At 47.4% G+C, this 25,000-nt stretch overlaps 1 protein-coding gene across 1 annotated transcript in view; it reads right to left on the bottom strand.

Annotated features, from left to right (window-relative positions):
* The window catches only part of LOC126570913 (relaxin receptor 2), a 26,689-nt gene extending 11,017 nt beyond the window's left edge, over nucleotides 1-15,672 (bottom strand). The window contains exons 1-7 of the mRNA XM_050229013.1: nucleotides 14,645-15,672; nucleotides 10,730-11,215; nucleotides 2,856-3,122; nucleotides 2,679-2,765; nucleotides 2,461-2,572; nucleotides 1,981-2,052; nucleotides 985-1,050 (exon numbers count right to left, since the gene is read on the bottom strand). Coding sequence (XP_050084970.1) covers nucleotides 985-1,050; nucleotides 1,981-2,052; nucleotides 2,461-2,572; nucleotides 2,679-2,765; nucleotides 2,856-3,122; nucleotides 10,730-10,907 — 782 coding nt within the window. The 5' untranslated portion in view covers nucleotides 10,908-11,215; nucleotides 14,645-15,672. The remainder of the gene's footprint in view (nucleotides 1-984; nucleotides 1,051-1,980; nucleotides 2,053-2,460; nucleotides 2,573-2,678; nucleotides 2,766-2,855; nucleotides 3,123-10,729; nucleotides 11,216-14,644) is intronic.
* Nucleotides 15,673-25,000: the final 9,328 nt, after the last annotated feature.

Genomic DNA, 25,000 nt, shown 5'->3' with positions numbered 1-25,000 from the left:
GCGGTGTTGGTTAATCAACTGAGCGTGCACATTACAGGATGGAAGGGGTGGATTTAGATAGTTTTTTCGAAGCCATTTTCATCCAGACGCACTTCAAATGTCTGCGTGCAGTCGATTGAAATGTGATTTTTGAAATATATTGATTGGCGCAGAGGCATTAGTTTAGGTGTTGAGGGATGTCCTTCTGCATTTGGCGATTGAAAGTGTCTAGACTAGGGGTCTCAAACTCTTATTAGCAAGCGGGTCGCAGAAGAAAGGAACAGCCAGTTAGTGATCCGTTTCAACCCAAATTTTATAGGTAAATTTGCTCTTTTCCCCTTTATGTAGAACCGCTGCCCGATGATGGAGGCGCCAGTGGTTTGTAATTGAAATTTAAAATGCTAAATAACCCAGCAATATCAAACTCCATTATGTTGTGAATAGTGAAATGTGTCCCTTCATTCAATTTTCGATTGTCACTGTTCATTTATCACCAATCTGCAATTCCAACAAATGCATAGAATAATTAATTAGTTTCACAATGGAATTATTTCCGAACAAGTTAATTCAAAAACTAATACCGTCTTTTGAGGAAAAAAGAGATAAAAATGCTAGAATTAAATACAAACCGCATTTTGAGCGAAAAATGAAACTTCCTTCACACATGACATGACGAACGTGTCTCGATGCTTTGTAAACTCTTGTTCTGCTTCATTGCCAAGGAAACGGTCTTCAATTTGCGCATCGATTCTCCTGCACTACTAAATATCAACTCATTCTCAAACGAAGAAAAGCCTCGCCTTGCCTTCAACCAATTGGTTTGCTACATTAATCGCGAGCGCACTAAGCGTACGACGAGCGATTCTTTGCGACTGACGTTAATGCTGTTCTGTTTGACAAGCCGGCCCATCCCATCCCATCCCATCCCATCCCATCCCATCCCGTCTGCGTGTCTGCCGCAAACTGTCGAGTAGGTTTTGCTGGATGAAGCTGAAGAGTACTTACAGCGCGTCGATACTGTTGGCAGCGGTGGCCGGTTCTATCCGCTCGATTGAACAGTGCCTCAGCACCCTTAATCCGATCGGTACCGCGCGATTGTCGTCGGTCGCCAGGGCGTGGATAATGCGTCGCAGAAATAGAAAGAAAGAAAACTACGTCAGTAAAAGAAAGGGGCGAAGAAGCAGAAGCAGAGGCCCTGAGCTTCCAATGAGTTTGCGAGTGAAGCCGTGATGGCGATGATGGTGGTCGTGGAAATCCTTAATTAAGATCCAGCGCTACCGGAAGCGGAAATAAGCGCGAACGCTCGATCGGTCGGCAACACACGATGAAGACCGTGCATCATCCTTTCTCGGTATCATCATCCGGTCCGGTTGTCCACCACAACGCTAACCACCACGCTATGGACATGTCCGGTTCGACGGTTCTGTCGATTCGCAAACAGACAGTAATTGTACGTGATGTAATTTTTACCATAATTGCTCCCACGAACACACAACATACGGGGCGGGCCACAAGAAAACTAAAACTTTTGCACAACTTTTCGCGCTGCCAGTTCGCTCGGTCGCCGGGCTGTGAGAGAAAGCATGCGGGCGCTGCAAGGCACCAGCACCAATCCCGATCCGATTGGAATGGATGGAATTGATTCTGGATTGACAGCATGTGCTACCCACTGAACGGCCAAGCGGTTAGGATGCTTGCTGCTGTTGCACCATCTCTTATATCTTATCCCGATTCCTCGTCCACCATCGTCAAGCATTGAGCCATCAAACTAATCGAATTTGATGTCCCTTTTTGGTTGATGGATGGTGAAAGGATACGGTGACATGTGACAATTAAAAATGGGAAAATCGAATCCGTCAGTACGGCAAGACTAACAATTTCCGTTACAGAATGTCCTGGTTGTTAGTTTGCTTCAACTACCTTCTGGAAACTTCTGATAGAATCACAAACCACCAGCATCGGCAAACGCCAGCTTCTTGATAGAGGAAGCCATCTACTTACAGTGTGCTGAGCTTCTGGAAGCGCTGGAATATATTCATATGCAGCTCGAGAAACACATTTCCCGTCAGATCCCTACACACCACGCCACAGAAGATGCAAAAGAAGGAAAGAATGAAAGAAGAAGGTTAAATGAGATTTCATCTCTTCATCAACTCGTTCGCTATTCTATCTTTTGCCGCCCCGTCCTTCAACTACCGCCCACCGGAAGACCTCAGAAAACGATGAAAGGTAAGCAACTCTCCGCCACCAAGCAATCTTCAGCATAACAATGGCTCGACAACGGTATCGGCATCTCCAATCACACCTCTGCATCAATCTGCCAGCCGAATGCCGATGGCGGAGAGCAATCTTTCGCATCTTTTTGCGCTCCTGCTTTCTGATCTCCTTCTGAGGTTCTCCCACCCCCCCCCCCCCCCCCTTTCGAAGCAGCAAAAGTGTTGATTATCTGTTACCAACAAGGACCAGGTGAAGGCAACCTACAGCAAGGTGACGTTCTCGGCCGACAGCGACGGTGGCAGCGCGGTAAGGCCCTTGTTCTCGCACAGCACATCCGTTCCGCGGCATTTGCAAGTGTTGTTGGCATCGTTCCAGGCTGTACGGTCCAAGGAAGAAGATGAGAAGGAAAAAAGGAACATTTCGTCACAGAGGAACAGACACTGAGCCGAAGCTCATCTTCGTTACACAATCCACTTACTTACCGCAAGGCGTGTACGGTAGCTGATCGTTGATGGCGGCCGGTCGTTTGCGAAAGTAATGATCATAATAGTTCCTTCCCACGTCATCCTCTGGCAATTTGGAAGGGAGCAATCGCCGAAGACGGAGTAATAGTCAGTCTTCTGGCAGTTTCATTTCGCGTTTTTCGCGTTTTTACTCACCACACTCGAGCTCGTCGGACCCGTCGTCACAGTCCGGGAATCCGTTACAGTTCTTGCTCTGTTCGATGCACTGGAGTGTACTGTTGCACCGGAAGTACCCATCCTCACAGCGGAAATCGGCAGAATCGCTGGCGGGCGCAGCTGAATCCATCGAGCCGACAGCTGACTCCAGCGCGTTGTGGTTCGCTGCGGCTGACGAATGTTGCTCCAGTGCGATCCGTTCGTATTCCGTCTCCGGCAGGACCAGGGCACGGCGTAGCGCGTGTGCTGTGTGGGACGAGTTAATGCGCGAGAAGTTGGTTCAGAAGGTGGCCATAGACTTGACACAGAGTCGACGCAGAGCATCCCAGCACAGGCGATGTTTATTTATGTGTTTGCAATCTGGCAATCGATATGGGGATACTGTGTGTTCGGTTCCCATTGGCGCCATCCCATCGGAGAGTGGAATCTTCGGTCTCGGTTTTGGAAGCGCATTTTTGGATTCGTGGTTTTCGTCGAATTTCATCTCGGGGAACATCTCCAGCGTTTCAGCTGTTCCAAAGTAAACCAATTTAATGCTCGTTTGCTTTAGGCGCCTTCCACACGCAAAGGATATTAACATTAATTGACATTTTCAGCCCCCCAAGAGGGGGGTGACATCATTAACCGATACGGATCTAATCGTGCAGAAGATTTTCGAGACCGCTGCGCCTGATACGAAGCTCTTCCCCCACCAATTAGTGGCAAAGTAAACGTTTGTTTTTGTTTTCGAAAAGACTAACAATCGCACCGTATGGTGGCTGGGTGGCAGGCACGTCCTCTTCCGGTAGTAAAAACATATTTTTCCAATCCATAAGCGAGTGAATCGAACGCTTGAATCAACTCCTGGTCGCTACAATGTTATCCAAGCCTGTGCTACGATATCGACGAATTTCATCCGCATTCCACACGAAGAGTGGTGGTGGTCCGAGTGGTGCTTCGATTCCGGCTGTCCATCAGTACATTTTACGAGCACCAGAATAGTCGATCGAAATATGCAAACGAAATCGAAAAACGCACCGCAGTGTAGCGTTGGTGTGGAAACAAATACCAGACAGCGGATGCGCATGTTTTGTGTGTATCTTGGTGTGTTTTGTTTGTTCTTACAACAACGCTACAATGGATGCTGGTCGATTTTACATTCGGCCAAACAGTGAACACACCATTGTGTCCTTCAATTTGAGAGATTGTAGCGTTCCATTGAGCAAAACATTCCCGACCAAGCCAGTTCGTTCGCCAGCGTTCGAGTTGACGTCCTTAATTGTTTCGGAAATTAAAAGATGACCCCTCTCCCATAATCATTAGCTACTACAACGAATTAAGCGATTCCTAAAAACCGCTCTTCGCCATCGCAGTAACCGACGCCAGTGATGTTCCTTTTGCGTGCCTACTGATCCTCACTGTTGTCCACTTCAATCGGATGGAGAAGGATTTGTAGGGGACTGGGAAGACTCTTGATGCAGTAAATACCATAATTAACTCCGGTGGCCAACTATCGTGAAACAGTTGTTCCGGTGACCCATTTCCGGAACCAGACGGTGTTGACACTTTTTCTTGATTAATGGTGTGCCTCCTCCATCCGATTGTGCATGGGCTGGAGGTGCTTGGGGGTCCATCAAACGATCGTCGCAATCTAATGACTTTTAAAGACCATACCGGGTCGTAATGAAGAGCCGTGCTCTAATCTGTGTCCCGTGACTGGTGGACGTTACGCCCTGGGGACTCGTTGGTGCTTGGTGGTCAGTTAGATTAGCCGAAGGACGACCCATTGCGACCGACATTACATGTCGTGAGGGAAATAGCAAACCGGAAACATTATGAGATGAATATTATGAGCTCTTCGGTTGACAGCTCATTCCTGGAACTCATTAGACATGTACGGAGGCCATTTGGCGTCGGCATCACCGCTGCGGAAGATGATTAACTGCCCCAGAAGAGCGTGATGCATCTGCTGCAAGGATGATCATATCACGATAAACTATGCACCAGCTGCTGCTGCTACAGCTGCTGCTCCTGGGTTGGTAAACTCTCGGTCACTCTCTGGGGTCTAAACGATTCGACCCTCGGAGTCGGAGGACTTTTCCTTTCCAATGCGATGGACATCTAAAGCCATGCCCAACCCGGAAGCTTATCAGACAATTTTCAACATTTTATCTGTGACTCTTCCACAGTTGCGGTTTTTCGGGGCGATTTGGTCCATTCTGTCCGACGTGATAGTGGCCTGACTGACTGCAAAACCCCCATTGCCACATCGTTCAGCGGATTGTATGCTGGAAGACGAATCAGAAAGTTTGCGAAACTCCACAAACCACAATCAGTGTCCGGGTGCCGGGAACGTCGCAACAGCTTTTCCGAGTGGACAATCCCCAGATAGGCGGAGAGAGAAGAAGCACGAGCTAGACCGTACTATCCCTGGGCCCTTTGGTCCAATGCCACCGTCTCTTGGGACCGTTTTGGATCCGTTTTATGTGAGGGATAAATCAGAATATCCGTATTTTTGTTTGGATCATAGCCATGGCCCGGGGCACCACGTGGACCAGAAGACACCACAGTGGACATTCAATTGTAAGCTCCATCTAGAGGAGTTATCTAGCTTTATATCGCTTCAGGGGTCCAGTAGCTTAGCGTACAGTCACACTTCCAGTAACATTGCACTCCGTTACTTCGGGCACTGGTTCGTTAAGGCGACAACGATCGAAGCCTCGAGACCTCGAGCTACGAGCAACGATAGCTTGTAGAAGACAACAATTAACAATGTCCCATTTGCTCCACTATCCGTCTAATTTACGGCCAAACGCACAATCGCAACCGGTGCCTTGGCCTGGAGCGCTGGCCTTTAATTGCTGACCGCCGGTAAGGAAGCACCGATGGGACCTCCAGATCGCAGCAGTTGTGTCCCCGTAATTACTCTCGTAAAAACTCAACTGGGACTCATTTGCGGGCTGCGGGTCAATTTTGTGACTTTTCTATTTGCATTGTTTTTAACATCAGCTTTTTCGGGGGCGTCCCGGAGCAGCGCCCTTGGGGCATACTTTCGGTGCAACACGATGTTCAACCATTAAGGGATGGCGTGGACCAAAAGCACCAACCGGAGAAATTCTCTCCGTCTCGATGATACATTATGTTGCGAGATAATTGTGCACTTTATCATGTGAAGAGAATTTATGCTTTGCCTGGAACTGTTGCCTGGAAGGTTGGCCAACAAAGATAGAAGAGAAATGACTCCAAACTCCCGCTAATGTGTTCCGTTTGTTGGTATTGCAATGGAGAAAGACATGCATATCGGAAGTAGATGAGTTGAAGCATCTGCCAAAACCGAACTCATCCGTAAGTCCGTAATTGAACAGAGTGTCCCGGATGAATTCATAACTTTGTAGCAACATCACACCACCTTGTACCTAGTCGCAGTCACCTCGGTACTGTTGACTGTGCTGTACTTTGTCGACAAAACACAATAAGTAGCACCAACACCGTTGACCTTCCGCTGGGGTACGATCAGCTGGGCAAATATGGTGCCGCCAGTGAAGACATTAAAAATCATAAATATGCAAACTATACCCGTCGGCCGGGATAGGGTTCGAGCAAGATAATTGAAATGTAAGGGCTGAACAGGATCCCTTTTGGCTTCGTGAACCTTCGTGAGGCCACGTGGGCCCGGGGAGTTTCCTTGTAAGTTCCATTACAAAGGGCAAGCCCGTCGTCGTCGTCGTCGTTGGTCCGTAGCGCTGGATGGGAAGATGGACGCTCCAAACCAAGCAATACTACTTCCAAGCGACCACCATTCACTGGAGGAAATCATGCGATAAGTATGATGCAGAGTTTATAATGTAAATCCATGATCAAACCAGCCGTATCGTGGACAAAATGGACTCCTTCTTCCCACACCCCGTCCCCCACCGGTTACATCTGGTTACCATCTGGGTCATTCATAGTTTATCCGGGTCGGTTCACGGATCGCAGCATCACCGAGCGTGGCAGACGTGTTCGTCGCGGCTGATCTGGTGACCATGGTCAAGGACGGTGTAATCCATTCGAATCGAATCACCCATCGAGCGGACTCAAGTGGCGGTACGGCCGCGATGACGTCAGCCACGGGCAGATACCGGCTGCTGCTGTTGTTGGTGGTGATGTTAGCCGTTGGTCACGCTTGGTCACGCTTGGTCATGAGCGATGAAGACACACCACGGTTCCGTTTCGCGTGTTTCAGATTACGCGTCCGCAAATACAGTGTGTACAGCGAGGGAACGCGACGGAGGTCGACAGAAAAAAGTGCACAAAAATGATTATAAAACGGATCTCCATCGCGAGCGTGGCGAGACGCGAGACGCGTTATTTGCCTCTTTGATGCGGATACCGGGACAGTGTTGGTGGGTGGCTCGGTTTGACCGTTTTTCCTCCATTTTGCAGCGTTTTTCAGCTCGGCTAGCTTAGTTGATGGAATGGTTTGGTTTTGATGAGGCTCCCTGGATGTTAAACCGTTGGATAAGATAGCGTCCAAATGCGTCACAGCATCAGGGCTTGGTTGCTTCAAGATTTCGTGATTTACATTTTCGTGGCAGCCGGTCAATCTTGGGGCATCTATTGTAAGGCACTGAGACCTCCTTGATGCAGATGTTACAGCAAATTTACTTTTAATGTGAAGAATAGTAGCAAAGTAATTTGTGTATTTCTATAATTTGCATTAAAGAACATCTTATACGCTTATTTATTTTCAAAAAATCATTTCAAAAAATTCATTTTCAAAAAAGCAAATATAAATCCTTTGCTGCATAAATTTTTGCTCTTAACAAGCTTAACATTCCATAGAAATGAGGATTAACCACCATAGAAATGAGGATGTAACGAAAATGCTAACGAACGTTTCAATGCAAATAAAGCATTACGCTGAACTGGATATAGAATAGTCCAAATTATTGCTTCATTGAATTGCCATTGATTCTGTGTTCGTTACAGACATTTTTTTCCAAAATATTTTCTTCCGGAAGGCCAGTTTTTCCTCTGCTAAATTCCAAACATTTCTTTATCATCACGCCTATTAACCTGCCCATTCAAATACCCTGCTATGTAAATACCTCACACTTTTGCACGCAACTGATAACCCCCTCCAATAAACGTAACCTGTTGGCAACCTGTTGGCCCCATTGCGCGTGTTGGGATGCGGGAAAAATTACCATTTCCTCGCGGGCTTAGCGATAAGGATCGGGCATCAATTCTTGTTACCCATTTACGGGAGGCGATAACTCGCGCGAACCATTTACCCGTTTGCCAGCAGATGTGCCGGCCTAATGTGAAGCCGTCGGTCGCACCCTCGTTCACTGCTCATTTTTCATCCTTCGCAATGGTGAACACCTTTCCGGGAAGCCGCTAACCAGCCAGCAATATGGTGAGGCAACCCCAAGACCGCATCGCCAATAAATGATAATCTTTCGAGTTCGATTACGGCGGTAAATATTTACATCCATTAGACGGACGATCCGGACGAGGACGCGAAAGGACGGCGGCTCTTGTACTCTCCCACGCCCTGCGGTTCATCACTCCGCACCGAATGATGAATTATTTCCAAAACATTATCGGACAGCTGGAGGATCGCTTGGCTGCAGTCAACACCATGTTTAGGGAATCATCGTCTAGCCAGGTTTTAGAAGGTGGATCATTTCATGATCGCATGATCCTTCTTCGTTAGTCCAGGCCAGGTGCTAAACAGCATTGAACATTGAGGTGGAAATGAATGGCCCAGCCATGGAATGTAAGGTCAACCTCTCTCTTCCGATCGAAATATCCATTTTGCCTTTCCCTCCACTTGTGAAAGGTATTAGCGGCAGTGGGGGCAGGGGGGATGTTTTATTGAATGTTGATGTTGAAAAGCGAGAACCGTTTGTGTTCGTTTCCTTTGTCTTGGTCTTCCGTTTGGCGCGAGAGAGAACCACGACCATGTGGCCAAGCACCACGTGAGCAAACGATTTTGCCATCACTCGTGCCGGAAGATTCGAATATTATCCGTTCTGTTTGTTTTGTGCCCCTGTTGAGTAAGCATGGCGTCTTAAGCAATCATATTTAAATGAAATTCCGAATTCCGAGGAACCACCCACCAAATGGCTATCCATAACAAACGCAACCGAAGCGTGTGCTAAAGCAACATGTCAAATTTATGCTCTCGATTCGATGCGTAAATACCTTTGATAAAAATCCCCCCCAAATTGCTCGCAAAGCGTATAAACCAAACAGCAGAACAGCAAACAAATAAACAGCAGAAAATGGTTCCAGGAAATGGAATTTCTCATGCAAAGGATGCTCACCCTAGACCATACATTGCCCTCGAACATCAGGCACTCCATATCAATCAGTAGCAATTGTTTTGCACATCAAAAAGTACCCGGAATTGAAAATTAAAACACATTAACGTTCACTTCCTGGAAAGTATGACCGGCACCAGCATTCGAAAACATAACTGGACCATTACCGGTCCATTATTGGCGCGGCAACTACATACAATTCAACAGAAACAACGGGTTGTTGGTGTTTTCCGACACATTCTATCACCTCCCTTCGTGTATTCTCGTCACTTTGCAACTTTCTCATGCCATAACGTGACGTGTACGTTCAGGCCGCAGCTTTCATTTTCATAAACCATTGGCCACATTTTACCCGCACCGGAGTGATTGAGTTGCATGGCATGAGTAATAAGCCGAAGCCGGAGATGGAAAATTCCTACCAGTCATGGTTCGAGGTTGATGGAGGTATTTCGAGTTTTCTGACCGTCCCCCCCGGGGTCGGTCGACCGTGTCGAGCTTTTCAAATTGATTTAACAAATTTTTAAAACTAATACCAACGCAAGCAAAAGGGCACCAAGGCATTTCAATGACCCCGCCCCACGAACGGGCTGCTGCTGATGATGGTGACGGGTTGATGGAACGCAAATTATGTTTGCTACCCGCAAACATAAGCCTCAGCACACAGCCCCTGGCTGAGCGAAGCAGAGCAGAGGTCGTCTCTGACGTCCACGTCTAAGTACAACTCGATCTTCACGCGCCGAAGCATATTGAACATGAGCATTAAAGGTCTCTTTCTCTTCTATGCCTTCTCCACCACCGCCACCTCCACCGCAGAGGCTGGGCGTGTAATGCCGCGCTTCTTTTTGCTGCTATTTTCCGTGTCGCAGCCGTCCAGCGAGTGACATTATGGATTGTCAAACAAAGGTATCACTCGTCGTTTTAATGGAATATGACGCCACACATTGACCACGAACGCCCGAGAGCAGGCTCTAGCAATAGAGGAATAGTTTGGAATTGCATTCACCTCGTGGTGGTGGGCTCATAGAGCCAATTTGGTCGCTTCCATGTAAGTTTCTGGCTAACTTTCACGACATCTCACGACAAAAGAAGCCATAAGTTGGTGCAATTTCAAAAGGTAATTCAACTTCTCGCACACACGGGCACACATTCGACGATGCCGCATTTACTGCAGCATAACTTTTCTATTGTTTTGACCGAACGTCTTCCACTGCCGTTAGCGCGCGAGATTCATATCAGTTTTGCAGCAGTGTACAGTTTTCAGCACAGTCTGGAACTACCGGAAGACACTACCAGCCGTCCATAAAATTGCATTTGTTTACGATTCCCGCCGTATTCCTTTTTGGCCGCTATATGGCACGCCATCTTAGCCCGGAAGACTCCGGAAACGCGCTTCGCGTCTGGTAGACGCGCATTCCTGGCGACGCCCGGAAATTCGGAAATCCCACGCAATACCTGCTTATCTCCAATCATATTTAGCGGCGCGCAGTCGACGCGCATGCTGGTATCCATATTTTACGCCAGATTATCTTTTGCGTCAGCCAGGGAAAGGCAGGTTCGACTTACCGTGGCGGATATTGACCGATGAAAGGAGCAGCAATCCTACAAGGAACTCCATGATGGTTCTGCCACGGTTAGGAAGTGGAATGTGGACGTTTGAAAGAAGAAACGCTAGAGAGAGCGAGAATGGTTGATTCGCCGTGATGGCGAGACGGATTTCACTCGTTCGCGCCAGTGTTTTCATCGAGAAAATCCGCTTTCCGTACCGGCTTCCAGCACACAATCCTAGGCTTAATTACGTTCGAGACTTCGAGCACAATGGATGTCTCTCCTTCCAAATCCTACACATGCTCGTTCGTCCTTTTCGGGGTGATGTTTGTCATTTTGGGTGGACTAATTGCAGCTAATCCTTTACTTGCGAGTCACTGGAGATTAACGGGAAAACTTCAGGCCGAATCTTGGCACGAGCAGCACGACGATTGCAATCGAAATAAGTGAGCTTTACACGACACTGCTGCGGCTAGGTGTTCCGGGGGCAGCTTCTGGGATGCTCTGTGAAAGAAACCAAGGAGACGGAGAGAGCATAAGAAATTGAATGAGCCATTTGCTTCGTTGAGCAATGTGTTTGTGTTACATTTACTTTTACCGCCATGGCACATTGCCGCTGCAAAGCAAACAAAACGCTTCTTAAATAGATTAAAACACACCGTTAACCCTGCGGCAGCATCTCGAGGTCGAAATGAAAGAATCACAACATCACCCACCATTTGAAGGTTATCTCGACTTGGCACACAATGGCCCCCATCTTCCTCGGGCGCTCTAAACACAATCTTCATTCCAGAGGGAGGAAGCAATGCTTACTTTGATTGCTTTTGACATTTCTTTCGATCCGCAGCAACCGATACGCAACAGCACCGAAATGTTAATCAAAACTATTTCCAGTCTCGCCGGCCACATTAGGATAAGCCATCGCATTCGTTCTGTATTTCCCTGCGTTCGACCTTGCATTCAGCAAATCGAGCGTACCATTTTGGCATGTTTTGACATTTTTTGCCTTTCTCTAAACGGCGGCGATCTCCATTCTCTTCCTGTGAAACTGCTGGCGATACGATTCTTCTACGGTAGTATTAAGATGTAAGATTGCAGTTCCGTCCAGAGGGATGGTGTTCCTGCAACAGTTCCTCCAACAGATCGCCATCATTGACGGTCGTATCGTATCGTAGAGCGCTCCCTTTCCTTTCGTACTTACATCATACACCGTCCGTTCCTTTCCCAGTTTTAACACTCGGCTCCATTCTTCTCGGCCTAGACCAACCGTCGGTGGAGCAGCGGAGGAAGAATCTTTAGCGTGATCGTCAAATCACTTCGCAGCGCTCCAGCTCGAGCTGTTTACTCTGCGACGCGTACACGCACGCGAAACTTGTTCTACAAACTGCCATTGGCATTGCCTTATCTAAACATTGCTTTCTCCGCCCTGCTCTGCCTTGATGACGCTGACGAAGCGTTTTCCTGTGCGTTGCGGTGTTGGCCAGAATAAATATTTATTATGCTCGGTCTAGACACCGACCAACGCATCGAGTGGAAAAAGAGGGGTTGGAACACATCAAATCGAACGGCTAAGATAAAGCATGTTCGAAAGAAAAGGCTGCCGTATTTGGTGGATGCGGCCATTGTGCTAAAAACTCTCTTTGATTAATCCCGCTCGCGAAAATGGGGAACGCATTTATCAACCTCAGGGAACATATTTTTCAATCAACAAATACCGAAATCGAAATGCTACTGATTAGCGGAGTGCGTGCCCCATTATACAAAAGTGCTACATAACCTGATAGATTGCGGCGGAAAATTCAATTGCTGCTGCTACTGCAGCTCGTAAACAATCCATTATAACAACGAAACAACTGCAAGCTAACGCGATAATGCCTGTTGTTTCGCGTAAGTTTATTAAAATATATATATGGCCAAGAGTTGCGGCACGCAACCGACATCGGCTGCACTTCCGACGATTTCGCCGAACTGCGTTCGATCAGCCAGCCAGCCAGCCAGCCAGGATACGTCCGGTCTGTTCGAGCTTCCGTTTTGGCAGCGGCTCAAAATTCCGCTCAAAACACCCATTTCCCTTAGCGTTATTTATGGGACCGGAATGTGCGGTACGGTGTTCGCATAAGTTCACCGAGTTTCATGTGGAAATCGAACTGAGAGGGAGAGAGAAATGAAAGGGTAGAAGCAGATGATGCTCCCTTACAACCTGATCACCGGTTTCGATCTCAATGCCGATCGCACTCAACCGAATCCGATTATCGGCGATCAATTAATTTACACCCGGCTACCGAACGCGCATTATCGCGCTTTCATCGGCTGTTTACCGCTTTCATTTGGTGTTTGCAAATGTTGGACCACCGCTACACCGGGAAAATCTGGTTACAGCATCACTTTGGTGCTCGATACGGTTGCGGAAAATGGTGTTTATTAGTGCGATATTGTGCCGCTACATCGACAAAGTTGTACCCCGCCAGCTGATAAAGCTCCTCGCTCATAACGGAAACTCATAAAGTCAAACAAAATATCCTCGTGGCGCGCCGGCTCATGAAGTTTGAATAGCTTAGGTAATTAATAATTGACTTCTTCGTGATGCAACCGCTTTGAATAGGAAGCCGATTGATTACACAACAGCGCACCTTCTGGTCATTTTACAACTCAACAGTTTTCTGTTGCTTGCCTGCTGGTGCTGCTCGTGCTGTCGACACCTTAAGCGTTGCGACTTCATTTCAATTTCAAGCCGAGCAACTTGAAAGGAATCGATGACAAACAAGTTTATGGTGGAACGAGGTGTCGGTGATGGAAACTGCTGGCAAAAGTTTAAGAGCAAATTATGCCAATCGATCGGCGTCCCACATTCCCACTTACCCCTTTTTGATTTGTAACACCTTTATGCTGCTGCCAGCTTCCCTGTTTGGGGCTGGAGATGGAGGAAGTTGTTGCGAGACGACACCATTAGAGTTCATTACTCTTCCCAAGTTTCCTGGACCGGTGCTTCTCCTGGAAACCCTTAAAACTTTGGCTTCCCATCCCGATACGTTTGTGTGGTTTACGTACCATCGCAGCATGGTTGACCGCGGAACGACTATGGACACTGGCCAAACAGCGTTGTGCGACAAACAGGTGTTTTCCGATAGCCTGTATCTTGGGACATGAAGTTCGATAAAACAACCGACACTTTCGATACTCCCCTTTTCTCGTTTTTTTTCCTCTGCTAACGATACACGAATGCACTACAATTTGATATCAGGTCGTACTGTGGAGTACGTACCTGATAGCAGCCCCTGGACCCGACTTCTTCGATGGTCTTGTTACTGAGGAGCACCCAAGCGCCATGCAGAACGATTCCCAGGGGACTAGTTTTGCCATTCCTTTTCATCTTTTCCCGCTCCGGCGAAGCCATTGTTTGCGGATTCCGGTGAACTTCGTCAAAGTTCAAGTTCGTTAATTAAAGCCAAGTGCAGCGCAGCAGGTGCATTCGAAATGCAGCAAACGATTATCTCGTAAATCTGTGCACCTAGAGTGGGCACTTGGTGGTGCTGTTAATTAGGTAAGTGGCCTGCGATAGTGAACCGGGTTGGCGCAAGGAACGGTAATTGCAATACCTCCGCTTCCCAAACAGTTCCTTATCTTCATTAGCGACATAACGGCAGCATAGTCAAAAGCGAACAGAACCTTTGGTGTCAATTTCATGATGAATTGACCTCAGAATGGACCAGAAACCAGACGATACAATGCATGCTTTTACAGCACTGGATTGCAAGGCAAACAAGGAATTCTCCCTTATCGCGTGCGCCTACTCGACACTATCAAACCGTTTCAAACAGTAAAAAACGCCAACTTATCAGTCAACCATCAGTATGTGAGATTGGTAAGCACTCGATGACATAACGGAGAACACTAGAGAACCGTATAAAAATGGAATCACTCCACCATACATACCTCGCTTTTATTGCAGTACTCATCCGCACCATACACACCGCTGTGTACGCTGTGTAATGACTAGTTAACGATCAATTGGAACATTCAACAGATCTGCAACCGCGCGGTCCAGCCAATGGTGGTTACCGTTTATGGGCGCCACACTTCTTTTTACAGAACACTGAAACTCCTCGTAAAAAATCGCGTATGCTATGGATATTACCGTGTGGTCAGGCCATAAATTCACACAACATACCGACCCGAACAACTCGCCACCGATCAGCAGTGGGTCAGTAAATGCACACACAGAAACACGCACACGAACAGACGCAGACACACCGCACATTAAACACTATTGCCTCTGGGTGGCGCACTTGTCGGAAACACCATGAAAAGATGCTTTTACGATGCTGACGATGCTGTGTGTTATGAGCTTTTATCGGTATTGATATTTCGCTCAATTTTCACAATTTATTTCATCAAATGGCTGATGGGTGAGGTCGTGTTGCTGTCGCGTGTTGCAGCAGACATGAAGTAGCACTCGATTCGCGCGCTGGATGTGATGAGGTGACGAGGAGGACATTAAGATTTGCGGCTTTTAAAATTCACGCGGATCTGTAGCGAACGCTTCCGGCGCGAAAGTTTAACAAACAGACACACTAGGTACGATACTACAGACTAGGGCAACATTTAAATTCACGAACAAAGACACTACAGACACTACAGAGAGAGAGAGAGAGATCCAGAGGCCACAGAGATGGGCATTGGAGTGCCTACAGTCGCTGAACAATCACTACAGCACAAGTACAAGTGGTTAACGATGAGGAAAATGTGAGACCTTTCTGATGGTCTCACAAACAGTAAGAGAAGAGCTTTTCTACGTCAAGAGGATGAAAAACGTGAAACAACAGCAAACACTACGAGATCACTGTACACTTTACATCGAGAATTTTTTGCTTTTTTTTGTGATAAATTCGCTTTAGGGTACACTTTACAATTTTTACATCCACTTTACAACTTTTCCATCGTAGCTGGTAGGCCGAAAACGCGTTTTGTCTCGGTAAAGGGGGGCTCAAGCGCCATCAACCAAGAAGCCCGTCAAATGGTGGCCACGGTCACGGTCGCACTGAACATTCGATCGCCATTGACGGTGCTGTTTGGCGTCCGGCATCCAACGGTGCCAGAGCATCAACCCAACCTGCTCCTTCTTCGGTGAACAGTTGGACTCACGCTTCGTTCGTCGGTGAGGCGCTGTTCGCGCTTCGTTCGGTGAGCGACCGACCGTTGCTCGGTGAGTGCTTCTTCATCTTTGGACCACATGTTTTGAACCGCATGAGTCACGAGTCCTGCGAAACCACGTTGTTTACACCGTCATCGAAGCTACCGGCATGAGCGTGGATGGTCAGCCATTCATCGGAAGGTAGGTCGGGCCCAAAATGCTCGCATTGGATCTCGGGATTGTTTTTCTGGGGGGCCACATCACCGAGATCCAAACACGTACGTATGCTATCAGTTCACCTACGTCAAAGCAATTACAAAGGCCTTCCAATAGCGAGACGAAGGATTTGACGGTGATCGGGTTGTAGCACTGGAACCTCTTGAACCCAATGCACCACAACTTCCAAGCTATTCATCATGGATAGAAATGTGGATGCATTCGCTGCTCGGATACTCCTGATGGTCGGTCCACGGACCGTGAAAGTGATGATTCTTATCATTACGCGAGTTGGCCAACCCATAAATCTTGCACGCTGAAAAGCCAGAAAAACAGAGCGAGAACGAAAATTTATCCACCGATCCTTTTTGCGCATTTTTCTTTCATCGTTTTTTTGCCATGAAAAACGCGGCTATTCATGATAAAGTTATTTGCTCGGAGTTTGCAAGCCCTTTGCGAAGTACAAAGTGTATCAAAACGAAAGAGGAAAAGTTTTTCACTTCTCTGGAAGAATTTTAGTCTGATTAAAAATATTACCAACTATCGAAGGAAGGACTATCAAGGCCAAGGATGGTGGTGATGGTTTGTTGTTCCACGCCATTCCATCACTTCGCACACCAAGCAGAACTGTTTGAAAATTGTTATTTATATCTAGTTGATCGGAAGAATATTCATTTAAAGGAAATAAACTTTGAAACAATTCGACGGATTACAACACAAAACGCACGCAAAAAGGAGGTAAAGCCTCTTCCCATCGATATCTCGAGTGGTTTTCTACAACAAACAATGCCTGCCCAACGATTCGCTTTTCACAACACCATTAAAACCTTTTCGCAAATAAATTAATTAATCCGAAACCACCATCAAAACCTAGTTGGCCGAGGTAAACACAGGCCGCGCGATGAAGCGATTACCATAACTCTCCCCACTAATCTCTTCAAAACCAACAGCTTGATGCCGCGCAATGGCCACATAATCAGCGCCAGACGATTAGTTCGGTCAAATAAGTGTTGAATTACTCTTCTTGGCACAGCACGCCGCCGGGTGTGCCACTTCACTCTAATGCACTCAACATAAACCAGAACACGATGAGCTGGATGATGATGATGATGATGGGGTTCACAAAGATCAGTGCGGCAATAAATTGCCAGCCAGCCAGCCAGCCAGCCAGCTCGCTCGCTTCCGGGCTCATCTCCTGGAAAAGTTTTTGCAGCAGATAAATTTTGCTGTCACACCTCGCTCAAGCTGACGCCATCGCCTCTGGAGGGGGGCAGGGAGTGACTTTTAACAGGTGACCCCATGCTCACCTAAATCCCGATTGCCCGGGAATGTGTATTCTCTGTTTTCGATTCCGGTGAAATGCAGCAGCAAACGGACTGACATGCATCCGGTGCAGCCCGCGTAGGCCCATGTGTGGCTGGAGTTTGGTTTTGGGAAAATAATTTGCACCAGAACACACCCTTCTCTCCCTTTTTTGGGGGGTGCCATACTGCTCGGCCCAGCGAGTGATTAATGGTCGAATGAACGTGTGCCCCTCGAGGGAAAGTGCACCACCGACGCGCTGGGGTAGATCTAATTTGTCGCATATTTAACCATTATTAGAGCGAATGAAGCCGGATGGGGGTAGAAAAAAAAGGAGAGTGGGCGCCAAATGGCGAAAAGCGCGTCCTCGATTGCAGCTGGCGATGATAATGGAAAGCATTTTCAGGTCAGCAGACGGAACAGAATGCACGATAATAAATGCTATCATCGAATGTGTGCCCTTGGCCCTTTTTTCGATGGATTTGTTTGCTTTTGTCTGCAAGTCAGAGTGACGCATCATGCCGGCTGGAATCTGTCATGGAATTCATCATAAAATCCACTCCAACGAACGCTTCTTTAATCCGAAGATTCGATTCAATTTATTGTTGAACCAAAACAACACCGATCAACCGGCAATATCGTCACTTTAAGGGCCATCTTTAATGCCTGCAGCTGTTGCTGGCACCGGAACCACCCGAGTCAATATATGCTATCGAAAGCTCGATGGGATCGTCGGACCGCCGCCCATCTCCTTCTCGGTATGCACACAGACAACACCAGACCCTAGCTCCTTTTGGCACGATTTTGTTTAACGATGCGCGTGTGCCAAGGGAATTCTAATTTGTTATCTTCGCAAACTCCCAACACGAACTAGCTTTTGAGCTCGCTCGCCCGTTCGTCCTTCCTCCCATTCCATTGCTGCATTCCCAGGGAAAAAGATGGAGAAACCCATGTGCCAACCGTACACCCGTAGAGTACCGGGCATATCCTAGAGGAGTGAAATATGTTGTGACATAAAAAACGAATCTACATCGCGCCACCGAGTGTCTCGACACATTCACAGGACACCGACACAAGGCACGCGGCACCTAGCACACCGAACGCAATCAGCATAACTGTGAGTGAACGGCTCCCTGGTTTCGTAATATCTGTTAACAACATTTTCTCGATGCCGGTGGACACCACCATTCACCAGCTGGCTACGAAAATCGGGCCAATGTGCCATGATAAATGCTTATGCTTTGCGTACACACATGTTCGGCAACTGATTTCCAATACTCATACTCCGGCTGGAAAGTGAATTCTCAATTCCGCAGCATAGAAAAGCACGAGCACATAAGGCACGAGGAATATGGTTCCGCACACTTTGATTTAAGTGTTATCACCACACCACCAGACTACTAGACCACCGGCCATCGGCGGTACGCAAACAGTCGAAATCTCATAGAAATGCGCATGGCCCATAAAGCATCTCCAGCCAGCGCCACCGCCACCAACGCACGACCGCGGTAGGGATGCGTAAGTTTCTCGATAAATAAATAACAAAACAAAAAAAAACTGGAAGCAGAAAAATCATAATAAAACCGGACGGAACGGAACGGCAGTGACTTCGATGGCCCCCTAGGCAACGCCAACACGCAGTGGCACCGCTGCACCAGTGGCTGCAGAGATGCAGAGGAGTAACAAGACCGCAGTTGCAACACCGAGCCGCAAAACATAAGACCACGGGGACGGGCTGGCCGGAACAAAGTGCTTTATCGAAGTGTCAGTGACCGTAAGCTTCGCCGGGCGTTCGTATTATATCGTAATTTAAAACGTTGTCCTCGCAGCATGCCCGAGGCTTAGCGTACGGATGGACGGACTAACTGCAAGCGACGCAGTGTTGGCCTTTTCGGTTTTTTCACCTCCTTTGACTGGCACTAGACACTCCGGGAGTGTGCGCTACGTGGTCCATTCAGCAAACAGTCACTGTCGCTGGAGGTAAAACATCACAACAGATGGTTTGCTAAAAGATTGTTGCCCTCTCTACATTCCCTGGAGTATTTGTTGTGGTTAAAAAAGGAACCCTTTTTTATGGCTCTCCATTACAAAGTTGGGTTGGGTAAAGGTCACTGAACGGGTTTGATGGTTTTTCTATTTTTGACAATATTCATGGAAATCGAAAGTTCGTCCTAAACATGATTGATTGCATGTGTGCGCGCCCGGAAGCAAAAGTGTCAGCTGCAACAAAGTGTGAGCGAATCGTAGATTTATGGTTCCATTTTTGTATTCTGCTGTTGGGTTATGGGACACTGTTGCTTCCTCTCCAAGATGTCTTGGTGGTTCGTGGATTGAAGTGGATTGGGTGGTTGAAGATGAAATTGATGAAAATATGTGGGTGACCACAAAATGGTAGAATATTTCACAAGAAAGGAAGGCTTCGCCGGAAAAGATGAATTTCCAGTTCAATTTTATGTTTTTCGAGAAGCAACATATAGCTTCACAGTAGGGCATCGACCGTTTTTACATAACGAACATCTGCCTCCAATTCTGGTTTGATGGACGTTAGTTACCACAAATCCTTGCTGACGAATTTTCAATTAAAATTTACTACACATTTTGACTACCACTAGCGCCATGTCAAAAATTTCTCAACATGAAAAACCAAAAAACCTTCAAACTCGTCTCCATAAGCAAGGCAGGATGGAAGTTTCTCCACTTTCGCTGTAATGCAGCAGTTGGCTTCCGTACTGACATGAAATGGAAGAGTGTAACTGCACTACCGCACCAGTCATGCTCTGGGCGCTTAAAGGCATAGCTCTGCTTTGAAATAACATCAGGAAATTCGTGAAAAGCTCACCGAGATTTGAGTTTTTGGTAAGTAAGACTCCTCTGTGCCCCTTAGTCGCTACTGCGACGGAACGCAAAAGCAATCACTTCGATCGTAAAATTTAAAATCCATCCCATTTAGAAGGTCAGAACTGCCCCCGAAAGTGGCTGCATTTAAAGGGATCTTAGTTTAAAGTGCAAAGCACTTTTGCCCCTGCCCGAGGCTCTGTAACCATGTTTTCCCGACCACCAAGCCCGACCATGGGTCCCATGTGCAGCATACACGGCACGTTGGCTGGCCAACAGATCGTGTCCCTTTCGAGCTTGGCTGCTCGCACATACACGCAAAGATGAGAAGGGAGGGCATGCAAACGAAGCATAAAATTGATTCTACCAGCACTTCCACTCGCGCACGCCGGAACATGAAAAGCTTTCACAGACCAGATTCATCTTTTTTTTTTGTAAGTGCTTTTCCTATAGTAGGATGCGAAAAAAACGAACGCCGAAACATCACCGTGACCTAATTCTTCCAGGGAAGTCGCCAACGCCAACCTTTCCGCTTTTTTCCTTTTATTGCTTGGGTTGGGTGAACTAGACATGCTACGGAAAACGATGCTATCGTTAGTGAAGCATAATTGTATCCCCAAATTTATGATGCTCGTACGTCTCCGGTGGCATCATTGCACCGTCTTCTACCCCTCCCTCCAACCTGTCTGACTGTCTGTCAGTGCAAGAGTAATAGCTGCTTAGTAAGTTTCCGCTTGACTTTATCTATGTGCACCCCCGGAACAATGTTCTCGATTGGCGACTTAATTAACTGAGATACCTTACGCCTTTTTGGGGTGGACGAAAGAGGAACAATTCAAAGTCTTTTTATCTGATTTATTACCACCACCGTGTAGTTGTTTCAAGAGGGCTTACTACTGCACCGAATGTCATGTACCACGTTGGACAATGATTTTCGATTTCAGCCCACCAAAAACCACACCTGACCCAACGGTCGCTGGCTCTGGGAGTGTCACACAATTATCACCATTTTCCTTGCACACCTTTGGTCCTTCACGTCACGCACAGGAGACATCCGTCGGAGCGTTACTACGGTTATTGCCAAGCACTCTAGCGCATCCGCCATTCGCCGCACCACATTTGATGGAATAATTTAATTTGATTTTAATTCCAGATTGCGATTGCAGCAGCGCGCCGGAACCGGAATGCAATTCGGAAAGGGTGCACACGGCGACCGGGGTGGGCCCTTTTTGACGAGGCCTACAGCTTCGTGAACTTGGCCCTTTCCGAGTATGTGCACACGGTCAACAATCTGTCACACAACGAGCCGTTTAATTACATTATCACCGGCGGGCATAACAGTAGCGGACGTAACACGGGCGGTGTGCGCTGTTGCTTCCCCGAAGGTGGACCATGGGGAGCCCTTCTGATGATTCTGATTTCGAATGCAACCGGGCAACGAACGAGGTTGAGGTTTGCTTTTGAATGGTAAGAGATTTCCCGCCGATAACCAAAGCCAGCTAGCATTCCGGCAACGCGGTCCTGGTGGTTGGTTGGTAGAGGCCTGCTGCGAAACCCGGCAAGCCAACCGGCGACTCGTGTCCGACCAATGGTCGATCATAATTGACAATTACCTAAGGCGGTCGAGCGGCCGATTGTCGGAAACAATCTGAGCATATTGATGGACTCCGTTCGCACACCAGGCCAGTCGTTTGGTGTTAGTTAGAATTGCATTCGAATCCTTCCGGGAGTTGCAGCTTTAATCCGACGTGGTTCATGTAGGTCTTTGAATTCCCACATGCTATCTGAATTTAGTAAAGAGCATGAAACGCCATGAAACGCATATGAGACGCTAGCGCAACATTGTATCATCCAACAGGCAAACGAAGAGCCTGAAGCACGGATAAGCGGCTTCAAACTTTTAGCTCATTACCAGGACTCGGGCGAGAGAACCGCAGAAGAGGAATTTCACTCGATTCGACGAAGAAAGAATTCTTCTTCTTCTTCTTCTTCTTCTTCTTCTTCTTCTTCTTCTTCTTCTTCTTCTTCTTCTTCTTCTCTTCACAATTTCCAGCATTCCGAGGCCAGGAACTTTTTGCGACCAGATAGACAAGAATCGTGGAAAACACTTAGCTCAACCGAGTTTAGTGACGTCTGTTGCATCGCTCCACAGTTTGCCGCAGACCAAACTTATCATTCTGGCTTTTCTTACCGCTCACCGAACATCATTTCATCTGGTAAACTTGTTTCATCATCTTCTGCACCGCCAGCACCCCTGACGCACCCAGCTCGATATGAACAAACCGACAAACGGCGTGATGGCGGCATGTCTTCAGTCACCGAAATATGCCCGCGCCGACGTGTCCAATGTTTATTAGCAAAGTTGGCCGTTGCGTCGCGCGGACGCGGACTCGTGACAGCAAATTATGCTGCAACATTAGTTGCCACAGAAATTGCTGGTGGCTCCGGTTTTTTGTGGATGAAAGTTTACTATTCCTTGCATTCCAGCAGATAAGAAAGTCAACCGAAAGAAAAGCACCAGATAATCCATTTGTTCAATGAACTGTTAAAACTGTTGGAACGTACCTGCGGAAGGGTTGGCGGTGTTTGTGTCCTTTTTTTTATTCTTTTGTTGCTGCCTATGGCGATTGAAACTGAAAGGCGTAAACCGTATCGCAGAGTGTAGTTGCGGGAGTTACGTGGTTGGTCCAGTGTTCTAGTCAACGAAACGAATTCGACCTCGACGACCATCGTGCGATTCGTGCCCGGACACCAGGGTTGCCCCGATGTAGAAGTGCTGTGTGTTGTCTTTTGAGTGAGAAGTTAAATTGAAACGGACAGCTCGGATAGCGTGACATGGTGCTTACTCCAACGAAAACCCCATGCAGCTGTACATTGGGAGGATGGAACAAGGAGTTCCGAGCTTCGTTTCGTCTTTTTGTGTAACCGAGCAATGTATCTACCGTTGAGATGCTTTGCCAAGAGCATCTATGCTGTCTTTGGAACACAATAAACGGAGCTTATTCTTTCTGATACTGTTTCATGTGATTGAAAATGTAACGATCGAAGGAGCGGCAGTCCGCTTTCACAACCTTGTGTACGGCTCTGAGTAACCACTTAGCATTCCTCGCCAGTAGCCGCAAGATCCGGAGCAAAAGAGCGAACTAAAATATGCGTTATTTACAGTTTGCTTTTCTTTCCGTTATCCTCTCGCCACAAACACTAGCAACGCGCATTGACTAAGCGAAAGGCCTTTGTGGAATAATAAACATCAATAAGTAGATCTTCAACCATAAGCGAACCGTCAGTTACCAACACCAAATACCAAACGGTCGTCATAAAATTTGCCAGCTCTTCTTTGTTGTTGCTTCTCTACCATGAGCTCAAGGAGCATGATCGTTTCGCCATTGCTGGCAGCATCCAGTGGGACGAAAACGCCAACACGGCAGCAGCAAGCGCATCTTGGCGCATCTGGTCCCGGGGGTAGCTTGGTGGTCAGCTTATGCAAATACCGGCCGGCATTTTATCGCCACCGCCCTGGAAACGCAGCCGATGCAACCGATGATGACGTACAGCTAATCAATCACTACAGAAACGGCGATAAAACGGTAACTGGGACCAGGCGGCCAGCCGGATTGTCGGAAAATAATGAGAAATAGATTCACGTGAGCGGAGAGGAAGGCTATTTGTGTACCGGACTGCCATGTTCATGGACAGACCGCCATTTACTGTATTTACTCCTCCTTTGCGTGGGCCATTTTGATCGACGAAACATTGTTTCTCTTGGCTGGAAACAGCAAACAGACTTGTAGTACTCATCAGAGGACGGAATAGATCATATTCGCTATTTAATGTTGGTTTAAAGCAATGGGAAGCGGTTAATCGAAGGATAAGTGATAAATTATCTACTTCGAAATACCATATTGAATATCCTAGCTAACTTGCACATTCGCTCGTTATTCTGTTTGTTTCTGATCTTGTACATCGCACCAAACATTTGAATTAAATTTTGACCAACCCCCCGAAAGAAGGACCACCTCAACGCCAACGTTGATTGGGGCGAGTGTGTTGATTCACACGCATTCCAGCAATTGGCTTGTTGTTCCATTTGCCTCGGAAAGTTGGGCCAACAATCAATGCTTGTTTATCTACCGACCGAGGCGGTGTTTTTCCAACCCCGACGCCACGTGGTGATGACTAAGGCCTATTTCGAAAGATTCCACTAGCTCGTGGGAGTAGAGATAACCGTTTACCGCCATTGCAATGGAATGTATGCTTCGCTCGGCCATTCATGCATCGTGTTGATATAGGGTAATGTCTCCCTTTCTCTCTCTTTATGCTCTCAAGGGCAGCCAAGCTTTCGGTAGTAGAAAAAACACACACTCAATACGGGGCATAACAATAATGAAAAAGATTTAAGCGTTAGCGGCGTTTATTAGTCGCGGTTACAATGCCCGACCACAATGTAAGGGCCTTAATGAAAATCCATGGGACTCATAAACGAGTCCGGTGCCCGACGCACGCCCTCCGGCGGACACACAACCAGCCCCCATTTCTTCATGAGTCACCAATTTTGCGGACTCACAACGGAGCGGCAAATCACCGGCGAAACCGGCAGCCAACCGGCCTTGGAACTAACAAGCCTAGATGAGGTCGTATGTAATAAATATCATCTAATGAGACATAGCCAAACGCCATATATTTCATTTGTGATTCCAGCGAATAAGCTGTAAATCATGAGCTGGTTCCCGGTGGACTTTCGTGTGGCTCCTAAGAACGTTTGACTATATGTGAGGACGATTGTGTACAAAACGGGGTGCAACGGG

The sequence above is a fragment of the Anopheles aquasalis genome, chromosome 2 (assembly GCF_943734665.1).
Source record: "Anopheles aquasalis chromosome 2, idAnoAquaMG_Q_19, whole genome shotgun sequence".
Lineage (NCBI taxonomy): Eukaryota > Metazoa > Arthropoda > Insecta > Diptera > Culicidae > Anopheles > Anopheles aquasalis.
This window is presented reverse-complemented; position numbering and strand designations above follow the sequence as displayed.